The sequence below is a fragment of the Podarcis bocagei genome (genome assembly GCF_964188305.1).
Source record: "Podarcis bocagei genome assembly, chromosome: 7".
Taxonomy (NCBI): domain Eukaryota; kingdom Metazoa; phylum Chordata; class Lepidosauria; order Squamata; family Lacertidae; genus Podarcis; species Podarcis bocagei.
Genome location: NC_138132.1, coordinates 30,580,513 through 30,598,823, shown reverse-complemented (window position 1 = coordinate 30,598,823; position 18,311 = coordinate 30,580,513). Strand labels below are relative to the sequence as shown.

Genomic DNA, 18,311 nt, shown 5'->3' with positions numbered 1-18,311 from the left:
AGTGTGTTTGGGGCCGAGTCGGTGTGGCCATCCATCAGCAGATAGAGCTGAGTGTCATCAGCATATTGGTGACAGCCCAGCCCAAAGCTCCGGATAATCTGGGCAAGGGGGCGCATAAAGATGTTAAAAAGCATCGGGGAGAGAATTGCGCCCTGCGGCACTCCACACACCAAGGAGTGGCGTAACGACATTTCCCTCCCTAGTGCCACCCTCTGTCCCCGCCCAGAGATAAAAGAGCACAACCAGTTACGGGCTATGCCCTGTATCCCCACGTCTGCGAGGCGGTGGTCCAGAAGATCATGATCGACCACGTCAAAGGCTGCTGACAAATCTAAAAGGATCACCAGTCCTGACCCGCCTCGATCCAGTTGTCTACGGAGATCATCTGTTAGGGCAACCAGAGCCATCTCCGTCCCAAAACCAGAACGGAAACCGGACTGAAATAGATCTAATGCCGATGTTTCCTCCAGAAACCTACCAAGCTGTTCAGCAACCGCTCTCTCAATTACCTTACCCAGGTATGGAAGATTTGAAACTGGGCGGTAATTGGGTAGGTCTAAGGGATCTAATGAAGTTTTCTTTAAGAGTGGACACACCACTGCTTCCTTCAGTTCCCCTGGGAATGTCCCCGTGTCAAGGGACAAATTGATAATTTCAACCAGGGGGGTCCGCGCAACATCTGGACAGTATTGAGGGCAGTATGCACTAGAGGGGGTGTTGCCATGCACAGGTCTTGCTTGCAGGCTTCCCACAATCACCTGCCTGACCACTGTGAGAAGAGTGTGCTGGATCTCAGTTAAATTATGGAATTCACTGGCACAAGGGGTAACAATGGCCTCTAAAGTGGACGGCTTCTAAAGAGGGTACCACAAATTCACTAAGGATGAGAATATCAATGACTACTAGCCCTGATGGCTGTGTTCTGTGTCAAGGACTACTAGACCTCCTCTGTCAGAGGAAGTATCCCTTTAAATAACATTTGCTGGAAATTGCAGGGTGGGAGAGTGCTGTTGTGCTTGGGGCCTTCCCATTGGCATCTGGTTGGCCACTGTGAGAAGAAGGTGCTGGACTAGATGGGTCACTGGCCTTATCCAGCAAGTGGCCTTATCCACTCTTATGATATTCTTAGGAGCTGCCTTTTATTGGACCAGACTATTTGTCTGTCTGGCACAGCATTATCTGCTCTGAGCAGCAACATCTTCCACAACCTGGTGCCCCCCAGAAGTTCTGGACCACTGCTCTCGTGATTCCTGACCCCTGGCTGTGCTGGGGGTTGAAGTCCGAAAGGGTACCAGTTTGGCAGAGGATGCTACAGGGTTGAAGACAGATATATATGCACACACAGCTCCTAGATATTGATTTTAATGGAATATGCCAGCAATTGAGCCAGGAACCTTTCTGCATGCAAAATAGGTGCTTTACCACTGAGTTATCCCACTCTAAGCACTGTTTCTTACTTGGCAGCAGAATTAAGTGGTACAAGTCATGAGGCTATACAAAGTGAGCTGTACCACTTCAGGATGATCAACACTATTAAGGATTCTCTCACTTTTTAAAACTTCCTGCAATAATAAATCTAGTAAGTCAGTGATAAAGGTCTAACCCACCTCTCTCTCCTGCTTTTTATTTGTAGGGTGGATTTTTATTTTTATTTTAAACCACACACAGCAGTAAGAAAAATAAATGTCATTCTACCTGTGGTCTGCACAGCCCTTCTTTATACCACTCCATTCTGTGGCCACGTGAAGATTCAGGTAAAGTGTGGTGATGATTCAGAGTACAGAAGGGAAATCTCGTAGAGGGAAATTAGCTCTCTTCCCAGAGAAAGAACATTTGGGAAGGATCAATTGCATGCTGTTCTTTTTAAGTCAAGTCACTCGCATGCAATTCCGGGAAGCAATAGGTTCCATCCTACAATCAATCTCAACCTGCCCTTTAACCTACCGGCTTCCCCAGTGAACAGACCTGGGAGTCTGCTCCCTTACAAGGTCACCCAGAGGCCAGCATCCATCTCTGAAGAGCCCCCTCCAGACCACAAACTGCTATTATCAGCCCTGCATCCCACCCAACACAGCTCTCCAGAATTGCAACATGATTTACAAGCCTCAGCGAGGAGGGTGGTTTGGTATGGACAATCAGTTGTTGTTGTTGTATGTGTTTAATATTACATTTTAAAATTTCAAATGAAAACCTTGCATTTAGTGGGGAGGGCTTGGTAGTGGTTTTGGAAGATTCTGGGTGCAAAGCAAACATTGGGTTGGTTCCAGACAAAGTTAGAATTTGGGTCCCAATGAAATAAGTGTGACAAATTAGTCATTACTTATTTATGTTGTAACTAACTTGTCCCATTGATTTCAGTGGAAACTTAGTGCAACTAAATTAGGCGACAACCAGCCAATTATCTGCCATGATTTTCCTGAAGATGATGAGGATTCATTGCCCTTTGGGATAATTTTAAAAATAAATGAATCAGTAGACACCATCAACCAGCCTGACCATCCACAGACAAAAATTGGCAGCCCACACCACTTAGGAAAAAGGACTAAAACAGTGTTCTGTAGAGCAGGGGTGGGCAGGTGGTAGATCCCGATCTACCAGTAGATCTCTGAGTGACTGACAGTAGGTCAGCCAGGGGTTCTGACCCCCAGCTCTTTAACAACAGCAATAGCAGAATGAGTTTTCCCAACTAAATTAGGCCACTGAAATGAATAAAGTAAAGTAGGAGTTGGCCCCTTGGGCAAAGGGACTGTGAACTCGCTTCAGTTCCTGAGCTGAAAACAAATCCTAAGGTCAGGACAATGCTCACTTTTCTTCAACTCAAACACTACTCTCTTTTGCACCTGGCTCTGGTTGGTAGCTCTTATAATAAGCAACAAAAGGCAATTGGATCAGTCTAAAGTCTGCTCAGCCCTGCAGTAGAAACTGTTTAAACCCAATGCTGCCAGAGACCCCCAGCAGAAGTAGAAAGTTTCAGGAGGTAGAGTTAGCCATTTCTCTGCCTGGGACAGGATCCCAAGTAACACACCCATTCACACATCTCAAGGACCAGCTCTGGAAAGAATCAGGAATGGTTTGTTGTCTTTTAAGGAAACGATTACAGAGATGGCCAGTTCCTTAATCACACATCTCTTATTTTCTCCTCCCTGGTGTCTGTGTGTGTGTGTCCCTACCTTATACTGACCATGCTCAATTGTGGGTGTTTTTTTGCTCTTCTCTTGAATTCTTAGAATACATTGTTAGTCTTGTTTGTTATACATTTAATTTTGTTTATGTGCTTTACTTTGGTTCGGCTGTCAACCAAAGAAGACCTGCACCACTGCCTGGCCTGCTGCAATTTTGCACACACTTAATGGAGAGTAAGCCCCAATGAACACAATGGGACTTACTTCTGAGTAAACATGCAAAGGATTTGAAGAGCACACCCCAGAGCAAGCTAGCAGGTCGCTTTTTCACCTACCACGCTGAACAGTTACTTCCACACTGAAAACATGATTTAATGTAAAGTCATTTAAAAAAACAGTTAGGATTTGCTGAAATAGTTTTGGAAATTGGGATGTAGAAAGGGGAGGTATGGGGAAGTCGACGAAGTAAGGTTTAAGGAAAAAAAGGGTATGAAATTATACATGTTTGTTTGTTTATAAAAATTTTGTAAAACCAATAAAAAATTCTTTTAAAAATATAAAAAAACAAAACACCCGCCAGGTGTTGAACAATCTTTCAAGGGCCGATTTGAAAGCAGGGCAGGCGCCCCAGGTATTACCCTTCATTCTACTTCCACGGCCAATGCTTCTGTTACTTAAACTCCTGTAACTAGTCTACAGGAGCCAGAGCGCCACTGCTGGGTGTTATCCACCACATTTCACCTTAAACAGCCCCTGACCCCCATTGCCCAAGAGCACTGCTTAGAGAAAGTAGAGGAATCCTCTTATCCCAAGCCACACTGCTGCGCTTTGCTTTCTGGCTTACCGGTATACTCTGGATTACTCTGCTATGGGGCTGCTGCTGCTGCTGCGCTTCCTTTCAACACAGTCTAATTCCTCACTGAGAACAGCGGTTCTAAACCTCAATGCAGACCACTTGAAAACTGCTGGGGGGGGGGGGGTTCTAAGCAGACAACTTAATAAACTTTATTAGTTCTACAAATCAAGGCACATCCACAACTGACTCTTAATAACTCTTGTCTTTACTCTCTAGAGCCGTGGTTCCCAATGTGGGGCACATGCCCCGCAGGGGGGCAAATTGATTTTTATGGGGGGGGGGGATTCGAGAATGTGTTAGACCCAGTTAATGGCCTTTTAGGCTTCCTCCATGTGAATAGGAGTTCATTTTTTGAATAATAAGAATTATATGTCATGGGGGGTGGGGGCGGGAGGCATCAGGATTTTAGAGATGCTTAGGTGGGGCATGGTCAAAAAAAGGTTGGAAAGCACTGCTCTAGAGTGATAGATGTGACTGTTTTATGAAGTAAGATGTTCTGCAAAACTGACCTCCATCTTTGGGAGTGGGGGCAGAATCCCATGCAAGGCCAAGTACAGATAGATATTTAGTACAGATACCGGTAGATATTTCTCAATGGCTCCACAACAACATTTCCACATATCATAGTTCTAGAACCACTGATATATAAGGAACAGGTTCACATGCTTCTCTGGAATTCGAAAGGACTCGTTCTAGGAAGCATCCTTGGGAGCATTCAAGCAGCCTTCTCCAACCTGGTGCCCTCCAGATGTTCTACACTAAAACTACCGTCAGCCCCAGCCAGCACAGCAAACACGTTACTAAGGGAAGTCAGTCTGCCACAATTGTCAATGACTTTTAAGAAAGAGCTAAAAACCTCTTCCCATTCTCCTATGCCTCATTAAATGACGGCTGTTGAGTGCCACTGGAGAGTCTACACGCACATATGGGACGCGGGTGGCACTGTGGTCTAAACCACAGAGCCTAGGGCTTGCCGATCAGAAGGTCGGCGGTTCGAATCCCCGCGATGGGGTGAGCTCCCGTTGCTTGGTCCCAGCTCCTGCCCACCTAGCAGTTCGAAAGCACATCAAAGTGCAAGTAGATAAATAGGTACTGCTCCAGTGGGAGGGCAAATGGCGTTTCCGTGCGCTGCTCTGGTTCGCCAGAAGCGACTTAGTCATGCTGGCCACATGACCCAGAAGCTGTCTGCGGACAAACGCCGGCTCCCTCGGCCTGTAAAGCAAGATGAACACTGCAACCACAGAGTCGTTCACGACTGGACTTAACAGTCAGGGGTCCCTTTACCTTTACCTTTAAGAGAAGAGAGTCTACACACATAGATAGGGGTAATCCAGTTAACATAGTACACATGGACTTTCACAAAACATTCAGCAAGGTACCTCACCACAGACTCCTGGATAAGCTTCTAGACACATAAAAGAAATCACTTGTTCAATCAGTGCATTGTTAAACCATTTTTAAAAATGAAAAATCTCCACTGATATTTCCAGTAAGAGAGATGAAATTGACAATTTGGGACAGGAGATTAAACAAGTTATATATATTGAAGGTGTGGAGTTGCAAAGTTCTTCCTTGGCCCCAGAACTTAAGGCTCTCCCCAATGCAGCTTTACCATACCCTTCCCACATCCTGTGGATCTAGGTGCAAAATACTTTTGTGTCCAAGGACTGCCTTGGGGGAAAGGAGGAGTTGAACAAAAGAAAGTATGTGGCTGGATCACACTTGGCAAGATGGCATGGCTAAGCCCACAGACTATTAAAAAAGAAAACCAGAATCTTTAACACACCCAGTCTGAGAACAGTCTGTGGCAGGGCTCCTGCCGCGTCACTGCACACGTTTGCAGGACAAAAATGAATGGACAAGGCGCAGCTGTGGACTAGAGAGACACACAATGGGGACCAAACTCTCCCAGATTCCCCCAGGGCTCATACAATGCATCTTCCCTTCTCTCTCTCTCTCTCTCTCTCTCTCTCTCTCTCTCTCTCTCTCACCCTCCTCACCCCTCCACCTGCAATACAGATCAAGTTGAGGATTAGCTGTTGCTTTTCCGCAGTAACAGCCTCAGCGAGATGGTTTGGGACATTTCAAAGGTCTTAAACCGCACATAAGGAGTGAAATTGCTGTGGAGCTGCCAGGATGCCACAGAGTTTCACATAAAACACAAATGCAGATTTGCTCCAGCTTTCGGACCGTTGCCAAGCCCTGTCTCTTGAAAGCCTTGCAGATTAATTAATGAAGTCAAGGAATCAATGCACAGATTAAAAGTGGTTGCCCGTGAGCGACACAACAAGGGGGATGGCTGGCGGGCGAATTATGGCTGGACGGCAGACAAGGGAAGAGTGGCCACGATGCATAAATTAAAGCTCAGCATCCCAGCTGGCAAGATGAGACTCCAGACATTAGCTACACACCACCGCCTGAGATCCTTGGCACCCAGCTGCTTTCCCACCCCTCTTTTCACTGCACCCTAGGACTTACCCATGGCAGAATGCCTGCCCAAGAGGCAAGAGACACCAGCACCCCCAAAGAACACACAGGAAGCTGCCTTAGCCCAAACCAGACCATTGGTCCATCTGGCCCAGTGCTGTCCGCAATGACAGACAAGAGACTGTCTGGAGTTTCAGATAGGGGTCTTTCTCTCAGCCCTACCTGGAAATGCTGGGGGTTGAGCCTGGGACCTCCCAAAGGCCAAGGAGATCCTCTACCCCAGAGATTCAGGCCTCCTCCAAAGCACCATGAAGCTTTTTCAGTCAATACTTGCCCTACCCCAGAACATAGGAAGCTGCCTTGTTCAGAGTCAGGTCACTGATCCATCTGACTCAGTACTGCCTACACCAGCCTTTCTCAAACTTGGGTCCAGTGCTAGAAACTCAGATATATAAGCTACTCACTGGTCTAAAATGACTGGCAGCACCTCTCCATGGTTTCAGGCAGGGTAAATTCCCAGAGATGCCACTGAGGATTAAATTTGGAGCCTTCTGGAAGCAAAGGAGGTGCTCTATCACTGAGCTATGACCAAGACAGGGAGCAGTTCTCAGGTTCATGTCCATTCTATATACTTGCAGTCAGGAGGGCTAGATGCTTGCCTTAAAAATACAGTGGAGATTCTCAAAAAGCTGAATTCGGTGACAATACAAGTCTTTGCACTTTGCCCAGTGCTCCTGCAATATCACAGCTCTGGTTATGCAGCATGCATGGTGGTGGAGGCAGGGAAGTGGGTGAGCAGGTCTTCAAGCCCAAGATCCGCTCCTAATCTCAGCATGATCACAGGTTCTGGGAAAGTAGCATTTGAACATGACTTTTATGTCTTTTCAAGTTCCTAAGAAACCAAGCTTCCCGAGTTCAGAGCTATGATGGCAAAAATACTCAAGGTTCCTGAAATGAGACAGCCAAGATACACTGGTTTTCCTAATTTTCAAAAGCTCAAGATTGTTCAGTACCTTACTGCACAGTTTCCAGTCACATCCTGGGGCAATAGCTTCTGAATAGATACTGCAGAATAAGAAGTGCAAAGCGGCCACCTGTTCAGTATCTCCAATATGCAGAAATGTGGTATGCAAATTGTGCTCATTGCAAAGCAATTTAAATGAGTTAGAAGTTTCATTTTAACACTACCTTGCAGGAATGCCATAACTGTTGCTTGTTTGTGTGTTTGAGCTTTTGTAATTTCATGGCAGAGAATATTTTTTTAAAATTTAACATCACACACGCCCTAAAATACTGGAGTGCTTTAGTGGTGGGACAGTGGTTAGAGAAGGACCTGGGAGACCAGGGTTCAAATCCCCACCTGGCCATGAAGCTCACTGGGTGATCTTGGGCCAGCCTCTCAGTCTAGCCTACCTCACAGGGTTGCTGTGAGGATAAAAACAGAGAGCTAGCTGTACTATCTTAACCATGGGAAGAGTAACAAAAAACAAAACACCATCATGTTTAGAGGTAGAACCCATGCTTTAAAAGACTGTTTAAGTCTTTGTTGGGTTTTTAGTTTTACTAGAGGAAGGATCTTAACCTAGACGATGGTCACTGATGATGGAATTTGTAGTCCCAACAACATCTGGAGAGTCACCAGCTTTGTACCACTGCTTTAGGTGAAACTCAAGGAGACTAGCTGAGGCCAACTGAGTTCTGCTCGGAGAAGAACCATTGACATTAATGGACCAAAGTAACTCTTGTTATTTCATTTCAATGCATCTATTCTGAGTGTGACTAATGTTTGATATAACTGTCTAGAAATAAAAAGATGACAAGCAATTCCAGGGACCCCGCTGTGCTCCTTGAAGGAAGGGAAGGAAATTAAGAGACAACAAGGACTTCCATACTCCACTTTGGCTTTTACCTATAAAAGGTGAGCCAATCATCCACAGAACAGAAGGGCGGCAAGGGGGAAATCAGCAACCACAATGAACTTAACTTTACCAGATGCAAACACAACTTCCTTTTGCACCAATTAAAAACAAAGATGATAGGATTTTTGAACACTTGCTCCACAAAGCTGTTCACAACAGAACGAAATATACAAAGGTAACAATTCAATATATCCACTTTATTACAACACTAGCCCTAAAACATAGTACAAAATAGACTGAAATACACCAGCAGCGAAAAGAAATGTCAGCAGACCCCCAGCATAGAAACCCCCATTTATATTACACAAAGGCCTTCATGAAAAAGTAGGTCTTCAAGGCCCATGTAAAGACCACATGGGATAGGTCCTGCCCAACTTAGAGCAAGACCTAATTCCACTTAACTGCAGGGCCACCACCACGGCGGCCCTATTATGAATACCATTCAAACAAATTGTCTTCGCAGATGCAGACGAGACATTTGGGCAACCCAGTCCTAAAGAGCTTGAGGTCATCGCCATGGCACAGTTGAAGAAACCACATCTATGAAACACAAGTACCAAAGCCAGCACAGGGGAACCCACAGAGACAGTCACCCCTTTATCAAGACCTGCCCCATTCTCCCTCGAAACAAGGGGGTGCCTCTCTGCATACCTCCACTCACCATGGCAAAGTTGCATTAAGCCTCCACTTTGTCATGCAAATGAACGAGCCTAGGCAGAGGGGCACAAGGAGGGGGAGAAGCCTATTTTCAGTTGCAGCATAACACATCCAGCAGTATGAAGCCAGACTTTGCCACTGAAAGATCCGGCAGCAAACTTCTTTTTTCCCCTGCTCACCAGAGGCGGCATATTCCAAAGAGAACGTCCACGTCTGGTTTCCCCCTGAAACCCATCCTTCCCCCCAAGCATCTTTATTTGGGTGTGCAGAGAGAATTCAAGGCCTCCGAACCTCTGTTTTGAGATAATCCCCATCCTAAACAAAGGATTTGTCTTAACAGCTGTCAGCCAGCTCTAGATCAACAGCTGCTTGATGGGGGCTGCCCTGTTAGGAGGGCATGAAATTAACATGTCTATTTAGATCCTTGCACCCCCAACACAAGGGGGGGAGGGGATGCACCAACGATCCTAGACAACACAGGACACATGGAGTAGTTTTGTTTTCACGAGGCTTTTGGGAGGATAAACTGCCACCTCCACCCAACCCTTTCTCTCCCACATACTCTCCTGCTGTTTCAATAAATTAACTGGGGGCAGGGAGAGAAGTGAGATCCCAAAGGGGAAAGAGGGGGAGGGGGAACCACACACACAGACCCATCGCTTTCCAAACGGCAGCAAAGTTGTGACTGCGGGCAACACATGTCATTAATCACTCCTCTAGGAACCAGCTCTCAATCTGCTGAACCAAACACACACAAAAGGGTAGACAGCAAAGTTTCCCATTCACAGGGGGGTCCCCAGCACCAGGGGTAGGGGATGCCCACTCCCAGCCACTGCCAAGGGGGCTGGGGAAAGGTATTCTCAAGTCTTAATACGTTCCAGCATCTGATTTTTAGAACATGGAATCTAATTTCTAAAGAAAAGTCTGAGCAGCCTACACAGGCTGGGTCTAGACACATCAAATCAGCGTTAAAAACACGTTGTAAATTTAAACAGAGAAATCTGGTAGGGAAAAACTGGGACTCCACAGCACCATCTGGTGGCACAGTGTTATAGCACATATACAATGCATATACAGTGGTACCTCGGGTTACATACGCTTCAGGTTACAGACTCCACTAACCCAGAAATAGTGCTTCAGGTTAAGAACTTTGCTTCAGGATGAGAACAGAAATCGTGCTCCAGCTACGTGGCGGCAGCGGGAGGCCCCATTAGCTAAAGTGGTGCTTCAGGTTAAGAACAGTTTCATTTTATTTTTTTTATAAAAATTTTATTGGTTTTACAAAGTTTTTATAGACACAAACAAACAAATATACACACAAACAAACATGTATAATTTCATAACCTTTTTTTCCTAAACCTTGCTTCGTCGACTTCCCCAAGCCTCCCCTTTCTACATCCCAATTTCCAAAATTATTTCAGCAAATCCTAACCCTTGGTTTTATCAAATTTTTCCCTTATTCTTTTCTTTTACTTACAGGTTAAGAACAGTTTCAGGTTAAGAACGGATCTCCGGAACGAATTAAGTACTTAACCCAAGGTACCACTGTAAATCACTATTTTTTTATCAGTCTAGCTGAGTCCACAGTCTTCAAAAAGGAGCAGAAATCAGCAATAAATGCACTGATCAACAAGCAAGTATCGTCGGGTGTTTTTTTATGTTCCATTTGTACCCATTCGTCACTCACTGATGGGTAGTGAGACTTGCCTTTCTCCAGAACCAGTAGTGTTAGCTTTTGTGGCTGCTCAGACTTTTCTTTAGAGCATAAACTCAAAGTAGTTTGCAAAAAATAAATAAAAAAATTAAACACACATATAATAACAGTCCAAATTACTAAACACCCAGAATATGCCACTCCAGTGGTAAAAGATGGCAGTCAACACTGGGGCCGCCATTTTTTGTGGCAGCTGCTATTTTTCTCCATGAAATGCCTCCGCATGACCAATGGTCAGAGCTAACAGGAGTTGGGAGTCAAACAGCAAATGGAGAACCAAAAGTTCCCCACCTTTAAATTACACATTCCTTGAAGCTGTAACAGGCTTTTTGTAAACCTGGGAGAATCAATACTATGTGACTACCATTTTTCTTTCTTCCTCATCTGTGGGCATTTATTTTTAAGAAGAATTAACACCTTGATTTAATCTGTATTAAATTACAGTAATCTGCATTAAAAGCAAATTTCATTTGTTTAGACAGGCGCAAGATGAAGCTATTCCATATAACTGAAGATATTTTTAAGTAGGAAACAACACAGTTAGGCATGCAACAAATTCAAAACTCAACAGGTTATTTGCTGTAATTGCATATGTGCCCCAAGCAAAATTCCTAGAAGACAACTCAAGCTATCAGAGCCAGCATGAAGATGGCATTTAAACAAAGAACTTAGAAATCTATGCAGATGAATAAAAGGCAAAATCTTTTCTCACCTAAGTTCTGCAAAGCCCCAAGTTTGCACTCACTGCCTGCTGATGATTCTCTGCTATTCTATGATGAAGTTAATGTAAGCTTGTTATGGATTTGATGCCAAAAATCACACAAATCACAGAGATTTCGCATCACGAAGAGGCCACAGGGCCATACTAAACAAAACAAAGTGTACATTGCTCAGAGTTGGAGCAAGAAGAGACCTCAACATTACATTCTAGTCTACAGTGAACGAACACATAAAACGAAGCAACCAAAACCTCATTTTGGACCTAGGAAAACCACCATCTCCTTCAAATAAACTATATGGCATGGAAGGAGGGTCTAAAATCAGCAAAGCAAGAAACAGTAACCAAAGGATGCAAAACTTCAAACCACACCTGCAAAGGGGGAAAAATAGGAGCCTGATCCAAGGGCATTCCCAATTCTTTGGTCACATCCAGGTCATATATTTAAACCATATGGTTCCCCCCGCCCCCGCAAAGAATCCTGGGAACTGTAGTTCACAGAGCTACAATTCTCAGCATGCTTGACAGGATTTTATTTCAGGGGTAGATTGCTATCCAGAAATAATTCTGTGCTTTTTGTGTTTGGTGCCTTTTCTGTCACTGCAGGGCAGCAACAACAAAAAAGCTGCCAAATTCAAAAAGCAAGAAATTTTACCTGCACACAGAACAGAAGAATTGGGAGAACATCTCCTGTTCAGTTTGGATCAGCTGAGCTTACCTGACCCACACCTGATATCATATGACACCAGGTGATGGGCAGACAGGCAGGCATGGCTTAGGGAAAACAATGCTGCAGGCAAAATAAGAAGTTCTCATAGCTCAAGGTTTCCCAGCACTGCCCTAGAGAGTGATCTAATCTAGCATGTTTATTTTACTGGCATTTAGTAAACAAAGCTAAAAACTCGTAAGTTGCCAAGCTCTGTCTACAACCCGACTTGCAATAGAGGCATCCATTCATTCTTTTTAATGAATTTGTGAAACTAAACATTTCCCACCCCTACAAATATCACACAGCAGCCAATGGTGTGGCTGTGAACCCCAGCTGTTTCATAAGTCACAATTCTGTAGGAACTCAGCAAAAGCGGCAGAATTTAACTCTTAAGAATTTTACACTTTCATTGCTGGACTGAGCCAGATTGGTTATTCTGAAGTGGTAAAAATGATGCAAAATGCTTGACAAATGCTTTGCACTTGAAACTTTTGAGTCAAACATCCCCGATCCTACTCAGAGGAGACCTACTGAAAGGAAGGACATGACTAACTTAGTTGGATGCAATCCTATTTATTTTATCTATCAAATTAAAATCCGCCTTGTGGAGTTATCAACACATCCTCCATTCACATCTGTAATCAATTCGTCAAGATGAGCCATTAGGGTTCACAGCCATCAAACTCTGTGCCATGAGGCGCCACAAGGAAGCAGCCTGCCATACCTCTGCATGCAAACAGGAGCATTCAAGCCACTCTGGACACAGAGACAAATGCAGAAATGTCTGCTCTTGCATCCCTTAATGAGTGTCTGTTCTCACTTGGCTTCTTCTAAACACAACAACGCACACAAGACAGGCTCCGTAGACGCTTATTTCTTGATAAGCTATACTTACATTGAAACAGATTGATCAAGCCAATACAAGTTGTATGGCTAATTGGGTAACACTCTAAATTGCTATGTTTATCGTGGAATTGTAGAGTTGGAAGGGACCCCAAAGGTTATCCAGTCCAACCCCTGCAATATAGAGATCTTTTGCCCAATGTGGTGCTCGAACCCACAACTCTGATACTAAGAGTCCCACACTGTACCAACAGAGATATTCCACTGAATACAGCTGAGTACAGCTTAATGCCAAAACTGGCTTTTGGAAAAGTCCAGCTTTTATTTATCCACTTGGCTTCTGGTAGCAAGTAAGAATTGTAACTGAGGCAACTTAGAGAAATTGTCTTTGCTTTTCAAGCTGGAAAAGGGCCATCTAAGCACGTATGGGGAGTGTTAGAAATTCAGGTATATAAGCTGTAGTCTGACTGTGCAGATAAAATATCACAGATAGAATTCTACAGGATGTAATGTTAGTGTGTGAAAACAGGCAAGATTCAATGGTCCCACAGGCATGGCAAAGACTTCAGGTGCCCAAACATATTCACTTGGTCGCACGTGGCCAATAGCAAGGTGCAAAATTTGCCTAGCACCTGGCAAATTTTGAATACTGGTGCCAGGAACAAATTTTCTTTAAGAATGGTCTCTTTCACTTGGTACAACGCACCATCTTAATTAATTTCCTTTCTCCATGTTCAAGCCCTGCCTCCAAAGAGATGAATGGACTAGTTTCTGAAACAAAAATGGTGTAAGTCCTTCTAATGAATCAGCTGCCCTGCGCAAGCCTAACCATACCCACCCAGAACTCAGTGGGTCTTCCTCCCAGGTAAAGTGGGGTTAGGATCACAACCTTCATCACACAAAAACTTTATGGGTGCATTTCCACAAGTTAAAACCAAAACTGGAAGCAAGCCAGCCTTCACTCTTGGGCTCTGCCTTTATTTTAAAGAACACCAGGAACACAGGAAGCTGCCTTCTTCAGAGTCAGACCCCTCCAGGATGTTAGGCAGGAGGGGTCTCTCCAAGCCCTACCTGGAGAGGGTGAGGATTGAACCTGCGACCTTTTGCATGCAAAGCAGATGTTCTGCCACTGAGCTACAGCCCTTCCTGGGACATGAGTACACACCTGCAGCCTGACAAGCTGACAACCAACTTGATATGCCAGCAAACCCCACTCCTCTCTCACCAACCTAACTGGGAAGCAGTTGGAGGGCTTAAGACCTGGGAAAGCCATATGAAGTCTCATTCCTTTTAAATAGTGGTCATATTCACATGTCATAAGCCAGACCTTCTGGTTTACTGAGCCTGGCCAGGGTGCTGATACATTGCTGCCCAGCTGCCCCTACTTCAGCCCTGCCCTAGAACAAGGAGAATAAATGAAACAGAAACTTAAGACTTTGTGTTATGGCTAAACAAGGGGCCGTGATCTATTGCTCCCTAACAAGCCACAATTGCTGGCCAGTCCAAACCCATGATTTGCTGTTGGGTTGCTGTGGCTTGTTAGGGAAAACCAAAACCACAAACCCTGGGCTTGGTCAGTCTGCAAAGCCCAAGGCTGCCTGATTTGTTTCTCCTGCTCCTGCTAGGGGGAAGAGCAAGCAGAAGCAATCAGGCCATGTGCATGGGCACATAGCTCATGCCCTGTAAACCACAACAAGCTAGATAACTCGGTGGCAGAGAACCTGCATTGCACGAGGAAGGGCCAAGGTTAACCCCCAGCATCTCCAGGTAGCACTGGGAATGCCTCCTCTCAAGAGACCTTGGAGAGCTGCTGCCAGACAGTGTAAACTGTAGACAACGCTGAGCCAGTGGGACCAGTGTAAGGCAGGTTCCTATGTTTCTAAAACCTGGCTCAGAGTCACATGGAACCAGCCACCATGTAGCCATGGGCACACCAGTCTCATCAGCCTGACAGATCACCACCCGCAACACTTTTTTAATAGCAGCGACCCAGCCTAACAGGGCTATTGAGGAGACAATGAAGCAAGAGATCACAAAGCACTTTGCAAGTGTAGTAAACAATCACCCACCTCCCTGGAACTTAGGTTTTGCCTCTACAAGGCACTATGGGGAAGCTTTTTTAAAAAAACAAAAACAAAAAACCATATCCAAAAAGATGTCAGGAAACTCAAGCATCAATTCTCTTTCCCATCAACCTAGAAGGGCTTTGTGTGTCAATTTAAAGTAGGTCTGAAAGGAAGATGTTCTATTTTTGTAAAAGCCAACAAAAGGAAAAAGCACACACACACACAAAAATACTGATGGGTTTCAATAGCCTTCTAATCACTCCTTCGGTACACAAAAACAGGACAACAGCCTCTCCGCCAGGCATGAGCTGCCCTCCAGTTGCTCTGGACTATTACTTGTGCTGATGGGATTTGCTGTCCAAAACACCTGGAGGGCACCCACTTGACAAAGGCTGCAAGAGAGTCTTTCCTCCTCCAGCTACTCAAAGGCAGTGGGCATATATCTTCCCCTCAAACCTCTTAGCTATGCCTGGAGGGAAAGCCGGGGGGGGGGCACCAAGGACCCAGCTGCTGCCAGCTTCCCTTGTCCTAACAAGGGATCCTTATCTTTCTGCTTCTGTCCCTTCACCATCCAGCTTTCAGGCATGCTCAGCCACTCAAATCTCAACCCCCAGCTTCCCTGATACAGTGAAGGGGGCAGCATGAATGCCTCTATGTCCCCTCCACTACTCAGTTCCAAAATCATTTCCCAAATCTCAATTAAGCAGCGAGTATTCTTACAAAAATGTTTGTGCAAAGATTCAGCATTTTATCTCCTCTGCCTGGACAGGGCATTTGTTTCTCTCTCACATACACACCTTCACACCCCTGTCTAGGTAACAAGCAAGGCTTTGCTCGCACCCCTAAAGTCACTTTTGCTCCTGAATCAGCCAGACTCCTTTAAACCCAGGAGACCCAGAGCAGAGAAAGCCCCTCTTAGTGCTCTCCTATTCAGGGTGATTTGTGCTGAAGTGAGCTTCCCTCTCTGAGGATATGCAGCACAATATTCTGCCCTCTTTCAAAAGCTATTGGACCTCTCAGTGCCCAGCAAACGCTTATTCTCCATATCTTCTCTCCTTTGCAACATTCTCCTTTCAAGAGCCATAAGGCATTTCAGACCTGCTAGGCCAACGGTCTACCCCCACTCAACTTAGGCGTGGATGTGCTAATGCTACAGATTTCTCCTCTGCCTCCACTTAAGTACTCAACAGGCCTCTCTCACCTTGTTGCACATAATAATACTATTAGTAGTAGTAGTGCTTGCCACGAATTACCTCAAAGTGGTTTACATTTTTTAAAAAATCAATTTGATACAGCAGGTCACATCCACATCATACAATTAAAGCACACATACGCAAACAGTCCTGGAAACTGTAGTTTACCATTCGCAGAGCTACAATTCCCAGCACCTGTAACAAAATATATCTAATGGGACACTTTTTTTTAGGTGGCAGGAGCCATGAACTTTAAGTATATGATGTGGATGTAACCATGCACAAAGTTAATCCCTGCACATCAATTTGTTGGAGAGGGGGATGGGCAGTTTTAAAGTCACCCTTGCCTGTTCCTATCCAACACACTTAGGATACTGGGAGATGTCCCCAACCTGTCGTCTCAGTGATGGTGTGTGTGTGTATTTCTTCTCAATCCTCTCCTTACTGCATTACTGTATTTTGTCCCTCTCAATTTGCTGCTGCTCCCCCTTTCCCTAGGCAAGAACACCCCCAACGCAAGTGCTCCTTTAGCCCCCAACCCCTCCAACTTGCCTGGGAATGCCCACTTCCTCCCATCCACCCCACAGCATCCCCTTCTCTTTGCCAACTACTCTTGCAGCCCCAACTGGAACCCATCAGACAACTCCCTCTCCACATGTGGCTCCAGGTGCCCTGGACGCCACGCCGGGACTCCTTTCTCAAACTCCCAAGGCTTCTCATTCTCTCCCCTCCCCCACCGATCCATGTCTCCTCCCGCCCCTCATCCGCACAGCCCCCTCCGTGTCCTCATCCTTCCTGCATCCCCCACGTACGCGCACTGCAAGCACACACACACACACACACGATTTGCCACTCCGCTCCTCGGCAGACCTCTTTGATCTCACACTTGCACCCGTATGGGCCACCCCCCCCCCACGGGGCACACACAGCAGCTGCAGACCCTCCTTTTGTAATCCCCCCACTGACCACTCCTCTGCCTCGGCAGGCCTCTTGCTCCTCAGCTCCCCTTCCCTCAACAGCTCCCCTAAACCCCTCAAGCCCCCTGCAGTCCCCAACACAGCCCGCCCTTCCAAAAAAAAACCCCTCCCCGCTGTTCCTCAGCAGGCCTCCCACCGTTCTCAGCCCCCTCCCCTCAATTGCACTTCTCCCCATAAGCCCCCAAACATACTGAGGCCCACCAAAAAGCTGAACCCAAACATGCAGCAGACTCGCGCTGCCCCCATGTCCTTTGCACACCACCCTTGGCTCTCAGCCCCCCTCCTCTCAATTGCACTGGCTCCCCTAAGCCCCTGGACCTATTGCATCTTCCTCCTTCCAAGATTCCCCTTGCATTCCTTCTTAGCCGTCCCCCCCCCCACAGCGTCCTCCATACCTGCTCCCGAGGGTCCTGCTTCCATCCCATCCACGCGGGCGTCGCCCCGAGCCTAGCGGGGGGAAGAGAGAAAGTCGAGGCGGCGGACGCGGTGCGGGGGGGGGGGTTGCTGAGTGATGCCCGCGAGCGCGCGCCGGGACCAGGGCGCCGCTCGCGCTGCTGCAGCCGCAGCCTCTGCTCTGTACGAGGCAGGCGCCTGGGATTCGCAGACCGCGCATGCGCAACCGCCCGGCCAACCAGCAGCGCCGGCGACGCGTCACAGGAGGTCTTCAGCTCTTCCCCCCCACTCCCCGCTCTTCGCCCGAGATAACTGTCCCTAGGCAGTCCTCACTTCAGGCTCTTTTGAGGAATCCTCCATGTGCGGGGCTATGAGTGGTGATTGCATTGGGGACTCATGGGAAACAGGTAAACGGAGGCGACAAAAGGGAGCCTACTGAGTTGCACTCCCGTGCAATCTTTCCGTTTTCTTTTCCCCCTCCCCAAGGCTAAAAATTCAATAGGAAAGCTATTTGTCCTGCTTATCACTGCATCTCTCCTTGTTCAGTTCCCTGAATGCTATTGTGGGATCTGAGAGCGCAGGAGAGGAAAAGGAATTTCATCCGTGTCGAGCTGTTTTTGCCCGCTTAGTGTGGAGGTGATTGATTAAAAAAAACATTTCTGAAAAGCCTAAGAAGCAGCGCTAACCCTGTTTTTGCCCCCCCCCCACACTAGCTGC

At 46.3% G+C, this 18,311-nt stretch overlaps 1 protein-coding gene across 1 annotated transcript in view; it reads right to left on the bottom strand.

The window, feature by feature from the left end:
- LOC308590222 (protein argonaute-1) overlaps positions 1-17,763 on the bottom strand; it is a 47,643-nt gene extending 29,880 nt beyond the window's left edge. The window contains exon 1 of the mRNA XM_081200023.1: positions 17,597-17,763. Within this exon, the coding sequence (XP_081056149.1) occupies positions 17,597-17,621 (25 nt within the window). The 5' untranslated portion in view covers positions 17,622-17,763. The remainder of the gene's footprint in view (positions 1-17,596) is intronic.
- Positions 17,764-18,311: the final 548 nt, after the last annotated feature.